General features: G+C 42.9%; 1 protein-coding gene across 2 annotated transcripts in view; it reads left to right on the top strand.

The window, feature by feature from the left end:
* The window catches only part of GOT1L1 (glutamic-oxaloacetic transaminase 1 like 1), a 35,356-nt gene extending 15,926 nt beyond the window's left edge, over nt 1-19,430 (top strand). The window contains exon 9 of one of the 2 annotated variants that reach the window (XM_049631419.1): nt 19,059-19,430. In XM_049631419.1, the coding sequence (XP_049487376.1) occupies nt 19,059-19,384 (326 nt within the window). In that variant the 3' untranslated portion in view covers nt 19,385-19,430. The remainder of the gene's footprint in view (nt 1-19,058) is intronic. The other variant, XM_049631418.1, reaches the window with a different exon arrangement.
* The last annotated feature ends 3,372 nt before the right edge of the window (nt 19,431-22,802 follow it).

Genomic DNA, 22,802 nt, shown 5'->3' with positions numbered 1-22,802 from the left:
ATTGATATATATATATATATATATATATATATATATATATATCAATGTTTGTTTATTTATTTTGGGAGAGAGAGCACAAGCAGGGGAGGGACAGAAAGAGAGGGAGAGAGAATCCCAAGCAGGTTTCACACTGTCAGGGAAGAGCCCGATGTGGGGCTAGAACTCAGGAACTGTAAGATCACAACCTGAGCTGAAATGAAGAGTTGGCCGCTTAACCCCCTGAGCCACCCAGGCACCCCTTCCCAGACTTCTTAAATTTTTAAATTTAATTTCTTAAATTACCTTAAGTTTTCTTACATTGTCCAGAATGAAATAGAGGATCACCTAAACTTTCTTCTGGCTCTTAAATTCTATAAGACTATGTCAAGCACTTGCCAAGGTGGCTTCTCTAGAAAGCAGCCTTTGGGAATTAGGAAACTTTTGCTCTAAGATATTCCTGTATCATTTCAGTCATCATCCACAGTAAATTTTGAACCTCCTTTATGTTTTGTATGAGGAACATTTTTAGCTCAGGGGGATACAAAAAGGTATAGGACATTATGAGTTGAGCTGTTTAAATGTCATTAAGAAACACCAGTTCTGACCAATAGCATTTGCTATTAGCTCCAAAGTAAAACACACACACACACACACACACACACACACACTCTTATTGATATGCAACATATATGACATCAAGAAAAAGAATACCTTGGGGTGCTTGGCTGGCTCAGTTGGTAGAGCATGCGACTTTTGATCTTGGGGTTGTAAGTTCAAGCCCCATATTGAGTGTAGAGATTACTTAAAAACAAAATCTTGAAAAAAATACTTTGATGGAAAAATGGACATAAACAAGCAATTTATTAAAGGACTTAGGATATAAGCAAGAAATGTACTAAAAAGGAAATTTTCAACCTGAAAAAATTGTTGTTCATCATGAATTAAAGAATGCAAACTAAAATAACTGGCAAGACTGTGGAGAAAGATTCAGCAGACAGGAAGGATAAACAGTTAATCTCATCAGCATTCAAAGGCAGGAAATGAGATAGTCTGTGATAATGCATAGGAATTGAAAAATCAGGAATCAATACGCATTTCTCTGCTTCTCTTTAAGACTGGGAAAGAGGGGCGCCTGGGTGGCTCAGTCGGTTGAGCGGCCGACTTCGGCTAGGGTCATGATCTTGCGGTCTGTGAGTTCAAGTCCCGTGTCGGGCTCTGTGCTGACAGCTTGGAGCCTGGAGCCTGTTTCAGATTCTGTGTCTCCTTTTCTCTCTGACCCTCCCCCATTCATGCTCTGTCTCTCTCTGTCCCAAAAATAAATAAACTTAAAAAAAAATTAAAAAAAAAAAAGACTGGGAAAGAGTATTAATTAATTGTAATAAGACTGTCTGCCTGTGCTGAGTGCCCATTTGAGGTCAGTTATATGGTTTTCTCCAGCAAAATTCAGCTACTTTTTTTTAATTAAAATTTTTTAAAAAATGTTTTTATTTATTTTTTGAGACAGAGAGAGACAGAGCATGAACAGGGGAGGCACAGAGAGAGAGGGAGACACAGAATCCGAAGCAGGCTCCAGGCTCTGAGCTGTCAGCACAGAGCCCAACGTGGGGCTTGAACCCACAGACTGTTCAAGACCTGAGCCGAAGTCGGATGCCCAACCAACCAAGCCACCCAGGCGCCCCTAATTTAAAAATTTTTTATTTTTTATTTTACACACACACACACACACACACACACACACAGAGTACACGAGCAGGGGAGAGGGGCAGAAAGAGAGAGAAATTCCCAAGCAGATTCCATGCTGTCAGTGTAGAGCCTGATGTGGGGCTTGATCTCATAACCCTAGGATCATGGCCTGAGCTGAAATCAAGAGTCAGAGGCTCAAGCGTCTGAGCTATGCAGGTGCCCCAAAATTCAGCTACTTATATGCAGACTCAGAGAAGGAGGGTAACCCAGTGTGATCAGGCCAGGAATCCTGCAGTAAAGAGTAGGGTAGAGGAGAAAAAGGCAAGAGGGTCATGAGATTTTATAGGCAGCCACTGTTGTCTGGACCCTGGCACCAGGGCTGGCTGTGAAGGAAAGTTAAGACAAGAGGGGAGGAAGTGACATTGGTGAAAATTGTGCAGTAAGGACCTCTGAAAATTCTCTCCTTTGTTAAAACAATGAGAAACCGGCAACATTGAACAGAAACAACTTTTTCATAATTCTGGAAATTAGTCAAAGGCTTGCAGCCATCCAGGGACTGTTTATTCAAAAAAACCCAGCTGATTCTTTTTTTTTTAGTTCATTTATTTATTTTGATAGAGAGGGAGCAGGTGGGGGAGAAGCAGAGAGAGAGGGAGTGACAGAAACCCAAACAGGTTCTGCACTGCCAGCCTGGAGCCCAATGTGGGGCTTGAAGTCACAAACTGAGAGATCATGACCTGAGCTGAAATCAAGAGTCCGAAGCTTAATTGACTGAGCCACCCTGGAACCCCCTCACTCTTGATTAGAGCAGTGAGCTTTGTGGGGTTTTAAGCTAATGTGTTTGCATCCCCTCTCTCTAGCTCTGCATAGTCTTCAAAACCAACAGTGAGTCAGACCAAGAAAGACAAAAGCCATCTGATTTCATTCATGTGTGGAATCTAAAAAAACAAAACACTCTTTTTTTTTTAATGTTTTCTTTTTAAAAAAAATTTTTTTTAACATTTATTTATTTTTGAGACAGAGAGAGACAGAGCATGAACGGGGGAGGGTCAGAGAGAGGGAGACACAGAATCCGAAACAGGCTCCAGGCTCTGAGCTGTCAGCACAGAGCCTGACGCAGGGCTCGAACCCATGGACCGTGAGATCATGACCTGAGCCGAAGTTGGCCGCTTAACCGACTGAGCCACCCAGGCGCCCCATGTTTTATTTCTTTTTGAGAGAAAGAGAGACACAGTGTGAGCAGGGGCGGGGCAAAGACAGAGGGAGACACAGAATCTGGAGAAGGCTCCGGGTTCCCAAGGCGGGGCTCAAACCCACGAACCGTGAGATCATGACGTGAGCCAAAGTTGGACGCTTAACCAACTGAGCCACCCAGGCGCCCCACAAAGCGGACTCTTAAGAGAACAAACTGATGGTTGCCAGAGGGGAGGTGGGTCGGAGGGAAGGGGAATATAAAACCAATAAACAAACTTCATGTGGAAATGCAAAGGACCTAGAATAGCCAATTTTGAAAAACAACCAAGTTTGAGGACTAACACTACTTGATTTGAAGTTTTATAAAGCTATACTAATCAAGAGGGGGTGGTATTGCTGTAAAGGCAGACCAGAAGAGAGCTTCAGAAACGATCATACACATACACATGGACAAGTGATTTTTAATGAAGAGGCAAAAGTAATGCAACGGAAGGGGCTGTCATGTCGGATATCCTATGGAAAAAAAAAATAAATAAAGAAAAGACAAAGAAAGAAAGAAGAAAAAAAAAAGAAAATAACTTCAATCCGTACCTTGCACCATATATAAAATTGAACTCAAAATGGATCATAGGCCTCAATGGAAAATGTAAAACCTAAAAATAGAAACTTGTAGAACGCACAGGAGAAAATTTGCGACCTTGGGTTACACAAAGATTTCTGAGATACAATATCAAAGAATGATCCATAAAAGAAAGAATAGACACATTAGAATTTATCAAAATGAAGCATTTCTGCTATTTGAAGTCATTGTTGAGAGAATGAAAAGACAATCACAGACTGAGACAAAATATTTGCAAATCGCCCATCTGATAAAGGACTTGTATCTAGAATATATAAACAACTCTAAAAACTTCATAATAAGAAAACAACACAATTTTTTAAGTGGGCAAAAGAGTTGAACAGATACATTGCCAAGGAAAAAATAGATATACACATGGCAAATAAAGCATATGAAAAGATGCCCAGCGTCAGTAGTCAATAAGGAGTCACTAAGGAAATACAAATTAAATGACTGACCATACTAAGTGTCGGTGAGGATGTGGAAAAACTGAAATTCTCATAGAGTGCTCCTGGGAATGTAAGACAATACTATCACTTTGGAAAACACGTTGACAGTTTTGTAAGGAGTTAAACACTACTCACCATATGATACAACTATTGCTCTATTAGGTATTTACCCAAGCGAAAAAGAAAAACATGTCCATACAGAATCTCGTACATGAATGTTCATGGTGGTTTTATTTGTAATAGCCAATAACCAGAAACAACTGGAATAAATGCTCACGAACAGGTGAATGGATTTAGACAGATTTACAAATTGCAGTATGCCTACACGATGGAACACTACTTAGCAACGAAAATAAATCAACTATCGATATATACAACGTGACTGAATCACCAAATAGTTATGCTGGGTAAAAGAAGCTAGACAAAAAAGTGCATACTGTATGATTCCATTTGTATAATATTCTAGAAAATGCAATCTAAGCCATAGTAACAAAAAGATCAGTGGTGGCCTGAGGGGGAGGGGTTACCAATGGACACAAGAAAACTCTTGGAGGTGGTAGATATGTTCACTACCCTGGTCATAGTGATGATTTCACAGGTGTGTGCATATGTCAAAGCGTATCAAATGTATACTTTTAAAAAAATGTTTATTTATTTATTTTGAGAGAGGGAGAGAGGGTCAGAGGTAGAGAAAGAGAGAATCCTAAAGCAGGGCTTGATCTCACCAACCTGAGATCATGATGTGAGCCAAAATCAAGAGTTGGTGGCTTAACTGAGCCATCCAGGCGCCCCACAAATTGTACACTTTAAATATGTGCAATTGATGATGTCAGTTAAAAAAAAAAAGATAGGAGTGATACAAAGTGGAGAGGTCATGGGGGCCAGTCCATTAGAAATCTTGGAAGCAGAGAAATGTAGAAAGTGATGGTCTGCAGGTGGAAGTCTAAAATCAGTATTTAGAGTGGTTCCTGGGTGGCTCAGTTGGTTGAGCGACAGACTTCGGCTCACGTCATGATCTCACTCTTCAGGATCTCGCTGTTCTCGGTGGTAGCCCTGCAATGAGCTCTGTGCTGACAGCTGGAAGCCTGGAGCCTGGAACCTGCTTCAGATTCGGTGTCTCCGTCTCTCTCTCTCTCTCTCTGCCTCTCCCCAGCTTGTGCCCTCTCTCTCAAATAAATAAATATTAAAAAAATAAAATCAGTATTTCGATAATGGTGCACTTTCCGGTGGAGTTAACATGGGAGGGAATACATTTTCACCTTTTGTTCTTAGGGGACTGTTTTCCTTGTAACCCAGCCCAGGACACTGGAAACATTGGGACTTAGGTTGAGTAAATGGTCTGTAAACACATCTGGTTCTTCCAATGAGTCCAGACTGTAGTCATGACCATTACCATCCTAGCTAACGGATGCTGAATGCTCATCTGGAGCTGTACCCTTCTAAGCACTTTACGTCCAACATCTTCTGTCTTGGTGAGCATCGGTAACCTGCCCAATCCGGGTCACCCAGCTAGTAAGGGTGCAGGGGTCCATGTGCGCAGTGCCTTCACCCTTCCTAAGGGTGCCGCTGGCCCCCAGTCAGGCTGCTGCCGTCACTCCTTCATTCTCTCCCCCTGAGGGCTCTAGCCTCTAACCCTGAGGAGGTAATAAGCACGCAGAACAGGGCCCAGAAGAAGCCTGCTTCCATGGAGAGGAGCCTCCAGGGTCCGCGCGTGACGGGCGCCAACTGTAGAGCTCTGCGTCTTGCGGAGAAGGAAGAGCGCACAGCTGCGTCCCCTCGGAGCAGACACTGCGCGCCAGGAAAGCTTGGCGCAGAGAGGCTGGTAGGGCCAGGGAGATAAAGGAACGGGTAGGAGGGACAGACTGGGGCACAGCCTTTCTTAGGACTGGGAAAGCCAGGTGAGAGTACCAGCGGGCAACCAGCTGCTCAGGAGCGGGCGTGGCTGCAGAAAAGCCAGGTTTTGCAGCCGACGCTCGTGGCGGTTTCTGCACAGACCACGGCTACACCTTTTCTGGTGGCAGTTGAGTTCCTCCCCGGCATTGCTGGCGGCTAGGACCTGGCTAGCCCTGGCTTCTTCAAGTATCTGGTGTGGATGTGTGTGTGCTCGGGAGGGAGGATTCCAAAGTGCAGTAATTGCTTCACCGCGATCTGCCGTCGGGGAGCTTGATCTTAAAGTGAGTCCGCCTGTGAATGTGTCTGGCAACTCCGAGGTTCTCTCGTAGGAGCACGCTGAGATTCCAGAGGGTTCTGTTGCATCCCGAGGATGTGCGCGGGAGTGTTTGGCCAGCAGTTTGTGGGGGTGTGTGCTGAGCTTTACCTAGCACTTCTTGGGCTGCCTTCTCCCCTTTTCCATCAGCTTGGGTCCCGGCAAGACCTCGCAGTAAAAGAAAAGGAGGTAGGGGCAGGTTGGCCTTCTTTGGTTCTCCACAGGCAGAGGCGGCCCCAGGCTCGGCCCTGAATCGGGGGGGGGGGGGGGGGGGCGTGGAAGGAAACCCCAGGGCGGGGACGCTAAGAAAAACCGAGGATTCTGTGACAGGGCAAGTGTGTGGCCTCCAGGACAACGTGGACCGCGGGGACTGGAGGAGTGACTCACGGCCTGGCTTTGGGATCCCATCATGGGCGCTGGAGCCAATGAGCAGCCTGACCCACAGGTGGAGTCCGGGGGTGGGAGGGAGGCGTTCTCTACCTAGGCATGTGCCTGGGGCCCTGGGCTAGCCTGGGCTGGGGCTCCTGTCTCCGCCCAAGGACTGGAGGGCGGAGCCCGGTTGGACTGGGGTGGGCGTGGGGGTGGGGGTGGGGGTGGGGGTGGGAGTGAGAAAGGACTCAGAACTGCTCTTGAGCGCCCGCAGCGGGTCTTCGCCTTTGCTCCCTGTTTCCTCTAGGCCTTCCATGGCAGCCAAATATGTGTACTCGCCCACTCACTCCTCTCCCATAAACCTGTAAGAGGGGACCTTAACCCTACTCTGTGATATAAGATTTAGGCCTCGTTCTCTCGCTTGTTCACCACACTGCAGCCACACCGGTTTTCTTTCAGTTCTTGGAACATAAATAGGTCTCCCTGTCTCAGGGCCTTTGCACACTCTCATGCCAGGAACACTTTCTCTGCTTTTTGCAAGGTCAGCCCCTTTCTCATCGTGTGGGTCTCACTTCTCAGCTTAAATGCCTCCTCCTCACAAAAGCTTTTATCCGACTCTCCTACAAAGTAGGGTCTCTGCTCCCCACAAACATATTTATTTCCTCTTTCTTGTTTCCTTTATACCTCCTTGTGTGCACTTTGTGTTTATTTTATTTTATTCTCTGACTTTGACAATTTGATGTAACATAAAGCAGGAAACGTATTTGCCCTGTGACCTGTGACCGGCATATAACAAGCTGTCAAATGTTTGTGATAGCACTTTTATTAATTAGTTGACTCCTGGCTCCATAGACAGAGCCAGAAAATGCCTCCTGGGATAGGGCACTCTACCCAGTTCTGTAGAAACCAGCACTTTTGCAGAAGCTCCAAGTTGTCAGTGTGTAAGGTGGGTGCCTAGGTGTAGTCTTTATTCCCTGAATTTTCCCTTAAGAGACCTAAGTCAGTTACCTCTGTAGGGCAGTATTCCTAGGCTCTCATACAGGGTCTGGCACTCCTAGGAACTCAACAAATATGGGACACTGAGTGGGGGTGGGCCTCCCCCCACCTCTGCCTTGGTTCTTCACCATTCTCCCTTTGAAGCAAATTCAGCACATCACCACACTTTTCTAACACTGATCTCACACCACGAAGCTGAAACTGTCATGGGGACAGACATTGAATTTCCCCCCTATGGAAAACTTTTTTTTTTTTTTTTTGGCCTTGAAATGCCAGGATATAACTGAGTAGCATTTTCTCAGAATGCAAAAGATCATTGATCTACCAAAAATCCTTTTTAAGCTTACAAACATGTATATCTTTTTAAATTACATTTAAAACTTTAATTCCAGTATAGTTAACATACAGTGTTATATTCATTTCAGGTGTTCAATATTGTGATTCAGCAATTTTATACATTACTCAGTGCTCATCGTGATAAGTGTACTCTTTAATCCCCATCACTTATTTCACCCATCACCCCACCCACCTCCCCTCTGCAACCATCAGTTCTCTATAGTTAAGAGTCTGTTTCTTGATTTCTCTCTCTCTCTCTTTTTTCTTCCCTTTGCTCATTTGTTTTGTTTCTTAGATTCCACATTTGAGTGAAATCATATGGTGTTTTTCTTTTTCTGACTTATTTCACTTAGCATTATACTCAGCTCCATCCATGTTGCAAATGGCAAGATTTTATTATTTTTTATGGCTGAATAATATCCCACTGGGTATATATACCACATCTTCTTTATCCGTTCATCAGTCGATGGACACTTGGGCTGCTTCCATGATATGGCTATTGTAAATAATGCTGCAATAAACATAGGGGTGGATGTATCCCTTTGAATTCGTGTTTTTGTATTTTTTTTGAGATAAATACCCAGGAGTGCAATTACTAGATCATAGAGTGACTTTATTTAAATTTTTTCATTCTTTTTTTTAAGTGTTTATTTATTTTTGAGAGAGAGAGAGCGAGGGAGAGAGAGAGAGACAGAGCATGAGCAGAGGAGGGGCAGAGAGAGAAGGAGACACAAAATCTGAAGCAGGTTCCAGGCTCTGACCCATCAGCATAGAGCCTGATGCGGGACTCAAACTCACAAACCTTGAGATCATGACCTGAGCCGAAGTCAGATGCTCAACCGACTGAGCCACACAGATGCCCCTTATTTAAAAAATTTTGAAGAAGCTCCATACTGTTTTCCAGAGTGGCTGCACCAGTTTGGATTCCCACCAACAGTGCATGAGGGTTCCTTTTTCTCCACATCCTTGCCAATCCTTTTTGTTTCTTGTGTTTTTTAGTTTAGTCATTCTGACAGGTGTGAGGTGATATCTCCTTGTAGCTTTGATCTGTATTTGCCTGATGATGAATGATGTTGAGCATTTTTTCATGTGTCTGTTGGCCATCTGGATGCCTTCTTTGGAGAAATGTTTGTTTATGTTTCTGCCTATTTTTAATTAGATTATTTGTGTTTTGGGGGTGTTGAGTTGTGTAAGTCTTTATATATTTTGGATACGAACTCTTTATCAGATATGTCATTTGCAAATATTTTCTCCCATTCCGTAGGTTGCTTTTTAGTTTTGTTGATTGTTTTCTTAACTGGGCAGAAGCTTTTTATTTTGGTATAGTCCTACTAGTTTATTTTTGCTTTTATTTTCCTTGCCCCAGGAGACATATCTAGAAAAATGTTGCTACAGCTGATGTCAGAGAAATGACTGCTTGTGCTGTCCTCTAGGATTTTTATGGTTTCATGTCTCACATTTAGATCTTTAATCCATCTTGAGTTTGTTTTTGTGGATAGTGTAAGAAAGCGGTCCAGATTCATTCTTCTGTATGTTGCTGTCCAGTTTTCCCAACACCATTTGTTGAAGACACTGTCTTTTTCCCATTGTATATTCATTACTCCTTTATCAAAGATTAATTGGCCATATAATTGTGGGTTTATTTCTGAGTTTCTGTTCTGTGCCCTTGATCTATATGTCTCTTTTTGTGACAGTACCATACTGTTTTGATAACTACCACTTTGTATTGTAATTTGAGTCTGGAATTGTGATAAGTCCAGTTTTGTTTTCCTTTTTCAGCATTGTGTTGGCTGTATTTTGTGGTTCCATAAAAACTTTAGGGTTGTTTGTTCTAGTTCTGTGAAAAATGCTGTTGGTATTTTGATAGAGATTGGATTAAATCTGTAGGTTGCTTTGGGTAGTATGGACATTTTAACAATATCTGTTCTCCCAATCCATGAGCATGGAATGTCTTTCCATTTCTTTGTGTCTTCCTCAATTTCTTTTGTCAATGTTTTATAGTTTTCAGAGTATAGGTCTTTCACCTCTTGGGTTAAGTTTATTCCTCGATATTTTATATTTTTGGTGCAATTGTAAATGGGATTTTTTTCTTAATTTGTCTTTCTGCTGCTTCATTATTAGTGTATAGGAGTGAGACAGATTTTTGAACATTGGTTTTGTATCCTGTAGCTTTACTGAATTAATTTATCAGCTGTGGCAGTTTTTTGGTGGAGTCTTTAGGGTTTTCTATATGTAATATCACATCGTCTGCAAATAGTGAGACTTTTACTTCTTCCTTACCAATTTGGATGCCTTCTCCCCCCCTTATGTTGTCTGAATGCCATGGCTAGGACTTCTAGTACTATGCTGAATAAAAGTGGTGAGAGTGGACTTCTTTGTCTTGTTCCTGATTGTAGGGGGAAAGTTCTCAGTTTTTCTCATTGAGTAGGATGTTCACTGTGGGTTTTTCATATATGGCATTTATTATGTTGAGGCATGTTCTCTCTAGACCTACTTTTTTTTTTAAATCACGAATGGATGTTGTGCTTTGTCAAATCTTTTTTCTGCATCTATTGAAATGATCATATTGTTTTTATCCTTTCTCTTATTCGTGTGATGCACGGCGTTGATTGTTTTCTGGATAGTGAACCACATTTGCAACCCAGGAATAAATCCCACTTGATCGTGGTGTGTGATTTTTTTCTAATGTATTGTTGAATCCCGTTTGCTAGTATTTTGTTGAGGATTTTTGCATCTATGTTCATCAGAAATATTGGCCTGTAGTTCTCTTTCTTCGTGGTATATTCATCTGCTTTTGGTATCCCACATGGCAAACTTAGTGAATTCCCTATTAGACCTCCCTGTTCCCTCAAAGTCCCTGGCTGATTACCAGCTCATTTTCCTCCCCTTCCTCTCTCCTATTTATGCCTCGCAAATTTCTTAATGATCTTGAGCAGCTTAGTTCAGACCCCAAGCTTATACTCTCCATTCCACAGAGTCCAGTCTTTAGAAGGCGGCTCAGAATAAATAAAAAATGTTGAAAAAAAAAAAATTAAAAAAAAAAAAAAAAAAAAGAAGGCGGCTCAGAAAGCACCTCTTATTACTGGAGCGCACCCCCTGGGGGTATCATCTCCCTCTACACACACCTGAGCAGGTTATTTCGTATTTCCCCAGTGAAAATGGATTTCCCTGGAGGGGGCTGGGAGGACGTAGGGTATATTCTGTACTTAAGAAAAGTACAGGCGCCCGAGTGGCTCAGTTGGTTAAGTGTCTGATTCTTGGGTTCAGCTCAGGTCATGATCTCACAGTTTATGAAATGGGCCCCGCATCAGGCTCTGTGCTGACAGTGCAGAGCCTGCTTGGGATTCTCTCCCTCCCTCTCTCTCTGCCCCTCCCCTGCTTGTGTGCTCATGCTCTCTCCCTCAAAATAAATAAACATTTAAAAATAAATAATCTTTTTTTTAAATGAGCTTTTCTTCATTTTATTACAATTAAAACAACAAGGGATAGCCTACTGGTCAGGAGGATGTGCTCTGAAGTGAGGCAGACCTGGGTTCAAATCTGTGTTCTGACCTTGGGAAAATTACCTATTATTCCTAAGGCTTTGTTTTCTCCTTTGCAAAATGAGGATTAAAATACCCACTTTGATGAGTTGTGCTGAGATGAATAAGGTCATGTCTGAAAAGAGCATAATAAGTGCTCAATAAGAGTTATTATTAGCAGGAATCTTCCAGAAGGTTCTATGGTGACTAAAGTCACTAGGTGAGAACTCAAAGAGCCACCCAAGGGCACACTGGGGGTAAAAAAAGGCCTCTGTGTAGCCTTCTTATCTTTCTGGCTTCCCAGGAATATTGGCAGATTCTAACCCTCCCCTCATGATTCCACTTCAATCTTTTTTCCGAGCTCTTTGCTCCAGTTTTCTTCTGTGATGTCCTTGCCACTCTTTGATGTTTTCCCTCACTCAGTCCACACTGTGGTCAAAACAAGGCAAGGATACTGTTGGGCAACATGTAGTTCACAGCCATAGGCTGTTCAAGGAAGGAACTGGATAAATGAAATCTCCAAGGGTGGGTGTCGGTGGTTGGTGGCTTTTAGGCTTTTCTGGGCTAGGGACCCCTTTGAGAATCTGAGGAAAGTTAGAGAATGTCTCTCTGTCCCTTCACACACACACACACCTACCTGCACTCCCACAAGCACATACAATTTGCATACAATTCCAGGAGTTCTTGGACTCAGGGAACCCTGTCCAGTGCCCCGGAGGGATCCTCAGGACCCAGGCAGCCCAGATGCCCACTCTTTAACTCCTTCCTGGGCAGACTCTTCACAGAGCTGTAGCAGCAGAAAAATGGGCAAACCTCAACTCTTCTCTTTTCCTGCCTTCTCTTTGTCAGAAGGAACTAAAACTGCCTTAAGGAAGGGAGAAACAAGAGTGAAATAAACCAGCGTTGAAACATAGCCTGTGGGAAATTGAGAGATGGCTAAGCTAATGGAGTAGATTTTGTGAGCTCCATGAAGATTCATGATGTCAATTAGGGAAAAGAAAAAAAAGTATGACACCGGGCACCTGGGTGGCTCAGTCAGTTGAGTGTCTGACTTTGGCTCAGGTCATGATCTCACGGTTTTGAGTTCAAGCCCCCCATCAGGCTCGCTGCTGTCAGCAGGAGCCTAATTTGGATCCTCTGTCCATTTCTCTCTGCCCCTCCCCTACTTGTGCTCTCTCTCTCTTAAAAATAAACCTTACATCAAACAAACAAAAAATGTATGACAATGCAGAAAAAGTTGAGATATGAGAGGGGACGGGAAGGTTGGAAGAGGGGGGAAGGCTGATGTCAAAAATGTTACCAGGGTTAAGATGAAAACAGTTCTGGACGCTGTGAATTACTTACCCCTACTAAACTGTACACTTGAAAATGTAAATTTTATGTTATGTGCGTTTTGCCACAATTTTTTAAAAAAAATTACTGGGGGGCGCCTGGGTGGCTCAGTCGGTTAAGCATCGGACTCTTGATTTTGGCTCAGGCTGTGATCTCATGGTTCGCTGGATTGAGCCCTGCATCAGGCTCTGTGCCGACAGTGAGGAGTCTGCTTGGGATTCTCTCTCTCTCTCTCTCTCTCTCTCTCTCTCTCTCTCTCCCCCTCCCTCCCTCTCTCTCCTCCTCCCTCTCTCTCTGCCCCCCCACCCCTGCTTGCGCTGTCTCTCAAAATAAATTAAAAAAAAATTTTTTTAAGACAGCAGGCAACATGTCCTTATGAGAACTTTTAGGGGTCTACCACCGTACCAGACTCGAGGCAGTTGACCACCTCTTCCTACCAGGAAGTGCAAAAGTCAGTGACAGAATTCGGGTCTAGGACCCCCTTTATGGATGGTAAGTGGGTGTTGGGGGGATGGTTGAGGTGGTGCTGGTGAGGGAGTTAGCGTACAGCTCTGGGAAATTGGTGGGTTTTGACAGGGGAGGGGTGGCGTGGAGGAGGCAGGGGTGGTGGAGGAGAGGGTGTAAAGCTGGCCTGCGGTGTGGGGGGTGGGATCCTGCCCCCTTTCTGTCTTTTCTGAGCCTCTCCCAGTGAGGGGGACACCTGTTCCACCCCAAGCAGGAGTCTGCGAGGCTCACACCGGTTTCCTGCGGCTCTCTCCGGTTTCCTGACTTTGGAGACAGCAGGTGGTGCTGTTTAGTAAACTTGGGAGGCGAGGAGGGGAAACCTGAACTTTTCACGTGAGAAGGCATCTCTACCCTGGTGACTCTCTCCCTTCCAGCTGCCACAGCAGAGGAGGGTGTGGGCGATGGGAAGCATCTTCCTCCTTGAGCTTCTTTAGAGCTCCTCAGCTGGCCCAGGGAGGAGGGAGGGCTGAGATCTGCTCTCTTGTGTGTTTCCCACGTGCGCTGGTATCCCAAATGTCTTTGGAATGTGGCTCAGGTGAAATCCTGGGTGGTGGCCACCGGTAGTTTGTCTGGGAGGGGTAAAGAAATTCAGAGGCATTCTTACACACCCCTCCATCAGCCTTGCTGACTCACCCTGTCCCCAGCTAAGGGTAGCTTCGATGGCTTTGCCTGCTCCTCTCGCTCTTGGGATTCCCGTCTCCCGAGAAAGCTCAGAGTGCTCTTAGGGGTCTGGGACTCCACAGTAAAACAGACCAGACACTTGGGAAACATCTCTTCAATTGTAGCTTTAAATTTCAGGCTTCTATCCAGTGAGCTCAGGTTCCAGAAAGCATCCATGGGGACTAGTTAGTGAACTGGGTGCTTTCTGCTGAGCTGGGGCATTGGGTTAGGTAGGAGGTCTCCTTCTATCCAGTGAATCTGGACTTGATTGTTTCACTGGGCTTTGTCCCCAACAATGGTAGGATTCTGGGGAATGCAAACACAACACTGGTTTGACAGCTTCAGCAAGTTTTAAAAAGCCCAACACACCAAAGCCCCGTGTGCCTTTGGGACTCCACATTGCCAGTCTCGCTCTTGATAGGCTTTTATGTCCCTACCCTTGTTTTTCCTCTGCCACACCTTACCATGGTGTCCTTATTTGATGCTGTTGAACTTCACTTACGGGATTTTGTAAATGGTCTTAAGTCCTTTTTGAGACAGGGCAGGGTGCAAATAAATAGAAAGAAAAACACGACTCTGAAAGGTCAGATGTTTTGATATTGGCTAAACCTTGGGCTAATATAAGAAAATGACTGCACTCCTTACTGACCATAACATCCAGAATCTTCCACGACTCACAGAAGAGAGAGGATCTCCTCATGGAAAGAGGTGACAGGACCGCACAGGCTTACCTTTTGACTCCTGGCATTCCCGGTGCCTCTCCCCTCAGCATCTTTCCAGGGTTGCTGCTGTTACCACTAAGCTTTGGGGTGGGGTGAAGGCTGGGGATTGCTGTGACATTAACCATTTGCCACTGTGGACTCATGACCTTTCCCTAATACTCCCTGCAGAGCCCCTGAAGCTCTAAACTCATAAGACCGGAACATTTGAAATGACCTAAAAAAGTCTATTAGATGAGCAAAACGTAAGCAGAAAATAATGTGAAACTAAGTCATCTGAGCGATAGTTCATGATTTTTTATTTTATTTTCCATTACGCACCACATGGTGACCACAACATTCAGACGAAGGCCGATCAGGACAGTGGTCATATTTTTATACCAGCTACAAACCTAAGTAATTCTCAAACTGCAGGACCCTCTGTTCCCCTTCCTCAAAAGAGTGGTCCTTCTAGCACCCCTGCCTAGAGCAACTTTCAAGCCAGATGATGCTTCGTAACTTCCAGCAGCAATCTTGGCTTTCAGTTTTAACTCACGCCCCACCTCCGTCCCCCAATGGTCCCTCCCCCCACTGCAATCTTAAAAGATGAATGTAGCTCTACCAAAGACTTAGAAGTATCTCCCTGCCTTCTCTGACGTGTTTCAGTCAAAGGTGTGTGGTCAGAGGCATCTAAGTGTTGAAAAGCCATTTTTACTATCAAATTGGATTCCAAAACATCTTGGAGATGTAAGAGACCATTTATAGCCATTCATACAGAGTACTCAGGCTGGAACTGATTAAACGACTTGCTGAAGGTCCCAGAGCTAAAGAGTCTAAACTAAGATTTATGCCTATTGCTACCCAGACCACTCTGTTTCTCATGGAGATTGGCCTCTTGCACATCTAAACAGAAGTGTGATCGTGACTGGGACTTTCTTACAGAAGAAGATGATATATGTAGATGCAAACACATATGCATATATACACAGGCAAGGTAGTGGAATTAGGAATGCAAGTAATAGAGGAATGATTATTTGCGCTATGTGCACAATTTTAACTGTTTGTCCTGAGTGTCTTAAGGACAAATGCGGACCCCTAATAAATGAAATGAATGAATGAGACTGAGGGAGAAAAAAAATTAATTTTGTGCACCGAATGCAGAACTCTAGGGCAAACAATGAAATTTAGGCAGGGTCCTACCCTCTAGAAGTTCTTGCAGGCTAGACATATGCTTCAATAATTCTAATATAAAGCCGACTTTGATCAATACTCTCACAATTTAATGAGGAGTTTAGCATCACAGTATGTGAAAAAAATAGTAACTCTACCAAACAACGAAACTTATCAGCAAGTACCAGCAAATTGCCTGTGTGCAGGTATGTCGTGGGTGTGCATATCCATGCGTACAGATATGTAGTAGCTGCCCACAAACATGTTAGTTTTCAGTGTATTGCAAGCGTGCAGTAAATTTGGGATGAATTCTTGTACAACTTCCAGCCCCGCTTTATGCACACAAAGATACTTCCTGGTGTGTCTCTTATCCCTTGGTTCGGTTCTAGGTCTGATGAAGAAAATATATTTCCAGGCCAGACCTCTCCTCTGAGTTGCAGACTCATATATCCATTTACCATCCTCTTGGGTGTTTCAAAAGTACCTAAAGCTCAACGTGTCCAAAATAGCACCTGATCCTGCTTCCAGGATTCCCTGTCTCAGTCAATGGCATCATTGTGTGCACAGTTAGGCAAGCCAGAGGCCGGGAGCCAGAATATAATCTTCCTAAGGGCAGGGACCTGGCCTGGCTTGTTTTCTGCTGTGTCTTCATGACCTAGAACAGAGCATGGCACAGAGCGGGTATTGATTGAGTTCTGTGGGATAACTGCCTGCGCTCATTTTCCTCCATCTCCACCACTACTATTCAGTCCAGGCTGCTGTAACTTCTCGCCGGCACTGCTGCAAGAGCCTCCTGACTGATATTTCTATATATCTTCCACTCTAGCCAGTGATCGTTTCAAAACAAATCTGAATCTAAGGCAAGCGTTCTTGCCGTGGACTCTGAGGTCATACATGGTATGCATCCTATGACTCTTCTAGCCTTGTCTCATATCACGATCACCCTTGCTTTTGAGATCCAGCCAAGTAGCCTTTTTTACAGTGCTTATCATTGCTTGCTCTGTCCTGCCACAGGGCCTTTGCACGTATTGCTTTCTCTGCTTGGAACATTCTTCTTCTCTTTACCCACTTAATTTCTACTCATCTTCCTGATGTCACTGTCAGAGCTTAAAGTACTAGTTCCTGTGTGTCCTGATGTCAAATGTATTTGACAGAAAAATCGTAGTCAAAATAACTTGAAAAATAAAAAACTGCTGACAAGAGATAGCTCCATAGCACTTGTCATGGTTTCATTTTTACATTTGTCTGCATAATTACTTTCTGCATGAAACTAAGTTTTTGTCTGTCTTCCTGTATGAAGACGAAGATCTAGTTGAGGACCATTAAAACATAAGCCAACCTTTCTTTTTCTTCATGTATTTTTGGAAAGTACCATTAAATATATTTACCTGTATTCTTTTTTTCTATTGGATATACATCTTCAGAAGATTACTAATGTTTGATTAAAATATCCCAGGAAGCTTTTCTCTCAGTGAGTTCCTCCTTAGTTCATGAATGCTATGGGATGGTTTAAGTGTCGTTCATCCTGGAGACAGGCTATGGACATTTAGAAGATAGTGCTTTTGCCTGTGATATCAGGACTCAACAAAATCAAGCAAAGAGGGCTCATCCAGGTTACCTTCTCCACTGTATATCTTCTCTTTTCTTGAAAGTTCCCAAAATGGGTAAGTTGACGGAATCTTATATATTATTAAGATGATTAGAATCACTCCGGCAGACTAGGTGTTTCAAACAGACCCTGTAAAATATAAGAATTATATGATAAGGAAGGATTATAAATCCAATTAGGGAAGAGTCAGGTTATTCAACAAATTCCGTTTGAATATTTAAGTAGCACTTTGTGGGAAAAAGTAAAATTTATCTTTAAACCACATCATATACTAATATAAGTTCCTGAAAATTTAACATGTAAAATGGTAAAAACTTAGGCCAAAAAAGGCTGTATGAAAACCTAAGTGAATCGCACATCCAGAGGAAGACATTCTAAGCTTGAGAGCAATGGAAAACATGGCTTTCATCCCCCCAAGAGAAAATGTTTGACTACATGAAAATGAAAAATTAATGACGAAGTTAAAAGGTAAACAACAAGGGGACCCTGGGTGGCTCAGTTGGTTGTCTGACTTCGGCTCCGGTCATGATCTCATGGTTCATGAGTTTGAGCCCCGCGTCAGGCTCTGCGCCGACAGCTCAGAGTCTGGAACCTGCTTCGGATACTGTGTCTCCCTCTTGTGTCTGCCCCTACCCCTGCTCACACTCTGTCTGTCTCAAAAATAAATAAACATTAAAAAAAAAAGGTAAACAACAAAATGGGGAAAAAATAGGCTATCAGAAACTATACAAAGGGTTAATGTCTGTATTACATAAGGACATTTATAAATCAGTAACCAAGTGCTAAGACCCCAGTAAAGAAATTGGGCAAAGGATACGAACAGACACTTCGCGTGTAAGATAAAATAATTGATCTGACTCGCAAGAAAATATTCAAACTTGCTAGAAATCGGGGGCGCCTAGGTGGCTCAGTCGGTTGGGCGTCTGACTTCGGCCCAGGTCATGATGTCGCAGTCTGTGAGTTCAAGGCCCGCATCCGGCTCTGTGCTGACAGCTTGGAGCCTGGAGCCTGCTTCAGATGATTCTGTGTCTCCCTCTCTCTCTGCCCCTCCCCTGCTCATACTCTGTCTCTCTCTCTCTGTCAAAAATAAGTAAACATTAAAAAAACAATTAAAAAAAACCAAACTTGCTAGAAATCAAAGAAATGCAAATTGCCTATTTTGCAGTCGCATAAATGCAAAAATTACCATTTTAACCTATCAAATTAACAGAAATAAAAAGTGTATTATACTCAGTATTGGAGAAGGATGGGTGAAATAGCTTTTCATCCAATACATTGCTGTGGGGAAGTGACATTCATCATTATGTATAATGAATATTAAAAATGTTCACAACTTTTGATCCATTTCCCAGAATGTATCATTAGGAAATGTGTTAAGGAAGTAAGTCTAAATATAAGCAGTGTTTTATGCACAAAGATTTTCATGGAAGTATTACATATAGTATTATGTGTAATAAGAGGGAGATCGCTAAAAAACGAGGGGACATTCACATAATGAAATTAAACCACCATTGGAAATTAAATATATGAAATTTTCCAATAAAACGAGAAAACGTGGGCACAATGGGATACAAAAGTGTGTGCACCATATACTCTCAACTACATAAAAGACAAGTGGGCAGAGAGAAACACCGGGAAGAAATACACTGAAATGGGAACAAAACCAGTCATTATTTTTCCAAGGTAGAATATAAGTGAATTTTTATTTTTACTTGTTTCTCTTTGTTTTCAAGATTTCCTACGAACCAATCCTCACTCCCTTCCTGTGGGAAAACAGAGGCAATGCCATAAAAACGAATCAAGTACTGACACAGGCTACGACCTGGACGAATCTCAAAGACACAAGGCTACGTGTAAGAAACCAGACACAAAAGGCCACATATTGTATGATTCCATGTACATGAAATGCAAATCTACAGAGACAGAAAGCAGATTAGCGTTTGCCAGGGGCCGGGAAAGAGGAATTGGACTGATTGCTCATAGGCATGGGGTTTCTTTTTCGGGTGATGGAAATGTTCCGGCATCAGTGGCGATGGTTACACAACACAGCGAAGATTAACCACTGCCCTGCACACTTGAACATGGCTAATTTTATGTTATGTGAATTATATCTCAAATAAATAAATAAAGCTTGATATTAAACAAAGACAGAAACCGAAGTAAATGAGGGCTTTAGGTGAAGAACTAAAAGTCCATTTTCAAATGGTCATCTCTGCATTCTCAAGGGAGCCTCTCACTTTTTCCTGATAGGCGTCAAGGACCTCACTGGGTGGTGTGTAGTTCAGAGAAGAAGACAAGGAAAATGAGGGGCATCTTGGTGGCTCAGTTGGTTGAGCGACCAACTCTTGATTTCAGCTCAGGTCATGATCCTAGGGTCGTGGGACTGAGCCCTGCGTAGGGCTCCGCACTGAGTGTGGAGCCTGCTTAAGATTCTCCTTCACTCTCTCTTTCCCTGCCCATCCCTCTCCCCCACCATGCTCCCTGCCCCATCCCTCTGTTCTCCCCATGCCCCTCTTTCCCCCCACCATCTCCCCCTCTCCTCCTACCATCCCTCTCTCTCCCTCCCCCCTCTCCCCCATTTATCTCTTCCCACCCCACCACCCTTCTCTCCCCACTCTCCCTCCCCCCCCCGTGCTCTTTCTCTCAAATAAAAAGTAAAAAAATGGAAAAAAAGAGAGGAGGAAGACCAAACATTGCTTTGTGTTTTTAAGATTTAAAAAAAAAAAAAATTTAACATGAGACAGAGCACCGTGGGGAAGGGGCAGAGAGAGAGGGAGACACAGAATCTGAAGCAGGCTCCAGGCTCTGAGCTGTCAGCACAGAGCCTGATGCGGGGCTTGAACCCACGAACCGTGACATCATGACCTGAGCCAAAGTTGGACGCTTAACCAACTGAGCCACCCAGGCACCCCTTTTAAGATTTTATTTTTGGGGCGCCTGGGTGGCGCAGTCGGTTAAGCGTCCGACTTCAGCCAGGTCACGATCTCGCGGTCCGTGAGTTCGAGCCCCGAGTCAGGCTCTGGGCTGATGGCTCGGAGCCTGGAGCCTGTTTCCGATTCTGTGTCTCCCTCTCTCTCTGCCCCTCCCCCGTTCATGCTCGGTCTCTCTCTGTCCCAAAAATAAATAAAAGATGTTGAAAAAAAAAATTAAAAAAAAAAAAAGATTTTATTTTTAAGTAATCCCAATGTGGGGCTTGAACTTACAACCCTGAGATCAAAAGCCATGTGCTCTACCCACTGAGCAAGCCAGGTGCCCCAGGATCAGAGAGACTTTACAAATTATGAATGGCTATTAAAAATGAAAATGTAAAGTGATACTGTTTACAATAGAATCAAGAACATCAAATACCTAGGAATAAACCTAACAAAAGATGAACAAGACCTACACAGAAAACTATAAACATTGAGGGAAATTAAATTTGAAAAGGGTATATCTTGCACATTGTTTAGAAGATTCAATATTATAAGGATATTAAATTTCCCCACATTGATCTATAAATTCAATGCAATCTCAATCGAAATTTGAGCAAGTTTTTGTTGTTGTTTTTGTTTGGTCTTGTTTTGTTTTAGAAATGAACAAGTTGGTTCTAAAATGAACATGAAAATGGAATGGGCCAAGAATAGTCAAGAAATCTAGAAGGAGGAATGACAAAGCTGAAGGCTTTACATTAGTAAATATCAAGAACTATTAGAAAGCTATAATAATTAAGACAGTGTGGTATTGGCTCAAGAATAGACTAATAGACCAATGGACCAGAATAGAGGTCAGGAACAAATCTGACATAACTGTGACAGTGAAGAGCTAGGTTTTTCAATAAATGGGGCTGGGTCTATGGGATATATTTGTGAAAAAACTAAAAAAGAATCTTGATTCTTATCTGATACTGTATGGTAGGAAAAATTTATGCTTCCGTGGAAAACTGCGTTTTTGTAGCATACCCTCTGGGTTATCTGATTGTGATTTTATGGCAACCATTTTATAACTCTGTAACTTGTAGATAACTGATAGCAAAGCAAAATTCATGAAAATAAATTCTGTCTCATGGAGGGATACCATCTCCCCCAGAGAAAAATTTATTTTGCCTCAATTTGCATATTCATTTCAATATTCCTGATCTACCAATGTGTCTGTTCTTTGGACTCACCTTTGAACAGGTTGAAACACCTTGCCAGTTTTTCTTCTTTATAAGTTAAATAAAATTTTAACATATGTTTATTTTCTTTAAAAAAAATTTTTTTTAATGCTTATTTATTTTTGAGAGGGAGAGTCAGAGTGTGAGCAGCGGAGGGGCAGAAAGACAGGGAGACACAGAATCTGAAGCAGGCTCTAGGCTCCGAGCTGTCAGCACAGAGCCCGACACAGGGCTCAAACTCACGAACAATGAGATCATGACCTGAGTCGAAGACAGACGCTCAACCGACTGAGCCACCCAGGCGCCCCTACATGTGTTTATTTTCATATGTGAATGAGTGTCATGATTTTATGTTTTAAAATTTTTTTTAAGTTTATTTATTTGAGAGAGAGACAGCACGTGTGTGCACACATGTGGGGGAGGGGCAGAGAGAGAGGAAGAGAGAATCCCAAGCAGAGATCCACTGACAACAAGAAGCCCGATGCAAGGCTTGATCCTGTGAATGGTGAGATCACGACCTGAACTGAAATCAAGAGTTAGAGTCTTAACTAACTGAGCCACCAGGTGCCCCATGATTTTATCTTAAAAAAAAAAAAATTATCTTTTAACAATACATGCAGATTAATTCCAGATGGATAACGAACCTAAATGTGAAAGGTAAAGCAATAAAGCTTCTAGAAGATTATAAAGGAGAATATATTCATGACTTTGGGGGCAGCAAAGATTTCATAAACAGGACACAAAAGCACTAACCATAAAAGAAAAGATGAATAACTCAAATTTCATTAAAACTAAGTACTTTTTGGGGCACCTGGGTGGCTCAGTCGGTTAAGTGTCCGACTTCAGCTCAAGTCATGATCTCATAGTCCGTGAGTTCGAGCCCCGTGTCGGGCTCTGTGCTGACAGCTCAGAGCCTGGAGCCTGCTTCGGATTCTGTGTCTCCCCCTCTCTCTGACCCTCCCCCATTCATGCTCTGTCTCTCTCTGTCTCAAAAATAAATAAACATTAAAAAAAAATTAAAAAAAAAACTAAGTACTTTTTACCCAGGAACACCACTGAGAGTGAAAAGGCAAGCCACAGAGTGGGAGAAGATATTAGCAAAGCATTTTTATATATTACATATACAAAGTATTATATATTATATGTATGATATAATAGAAATATATATATTATGTAACAATACAAATATTTATTACAAATCAATAAAATAGATAACAGAAAAGAAAAATGGACAAAAGACCTGAATAGCACATCACAAAAGACCGTATCCAAATGGCTAATAAACAAGTGCTCAGCCTCACGAGTCATCAGGTAAATACAAACTAAAACCACCGCGCATCTCCCA

This window comes from Panthera uncia, chromosome B1, assembly GCF_023721935.1.
Source record: "Panthera uncia isolate 11264 chromosome B1, Puncia_PCG_1.0, whole genome shotgun sequence".
NCBI classification, from domain to species: Eukaryota; Metazoa; Chordata; class Mammalia; order Carnivora; family Felidae; genus Panthera; species Panthera uncia.
This window is presented reverse-complemented; position numbering and strand designations above follow the sequence as displayed.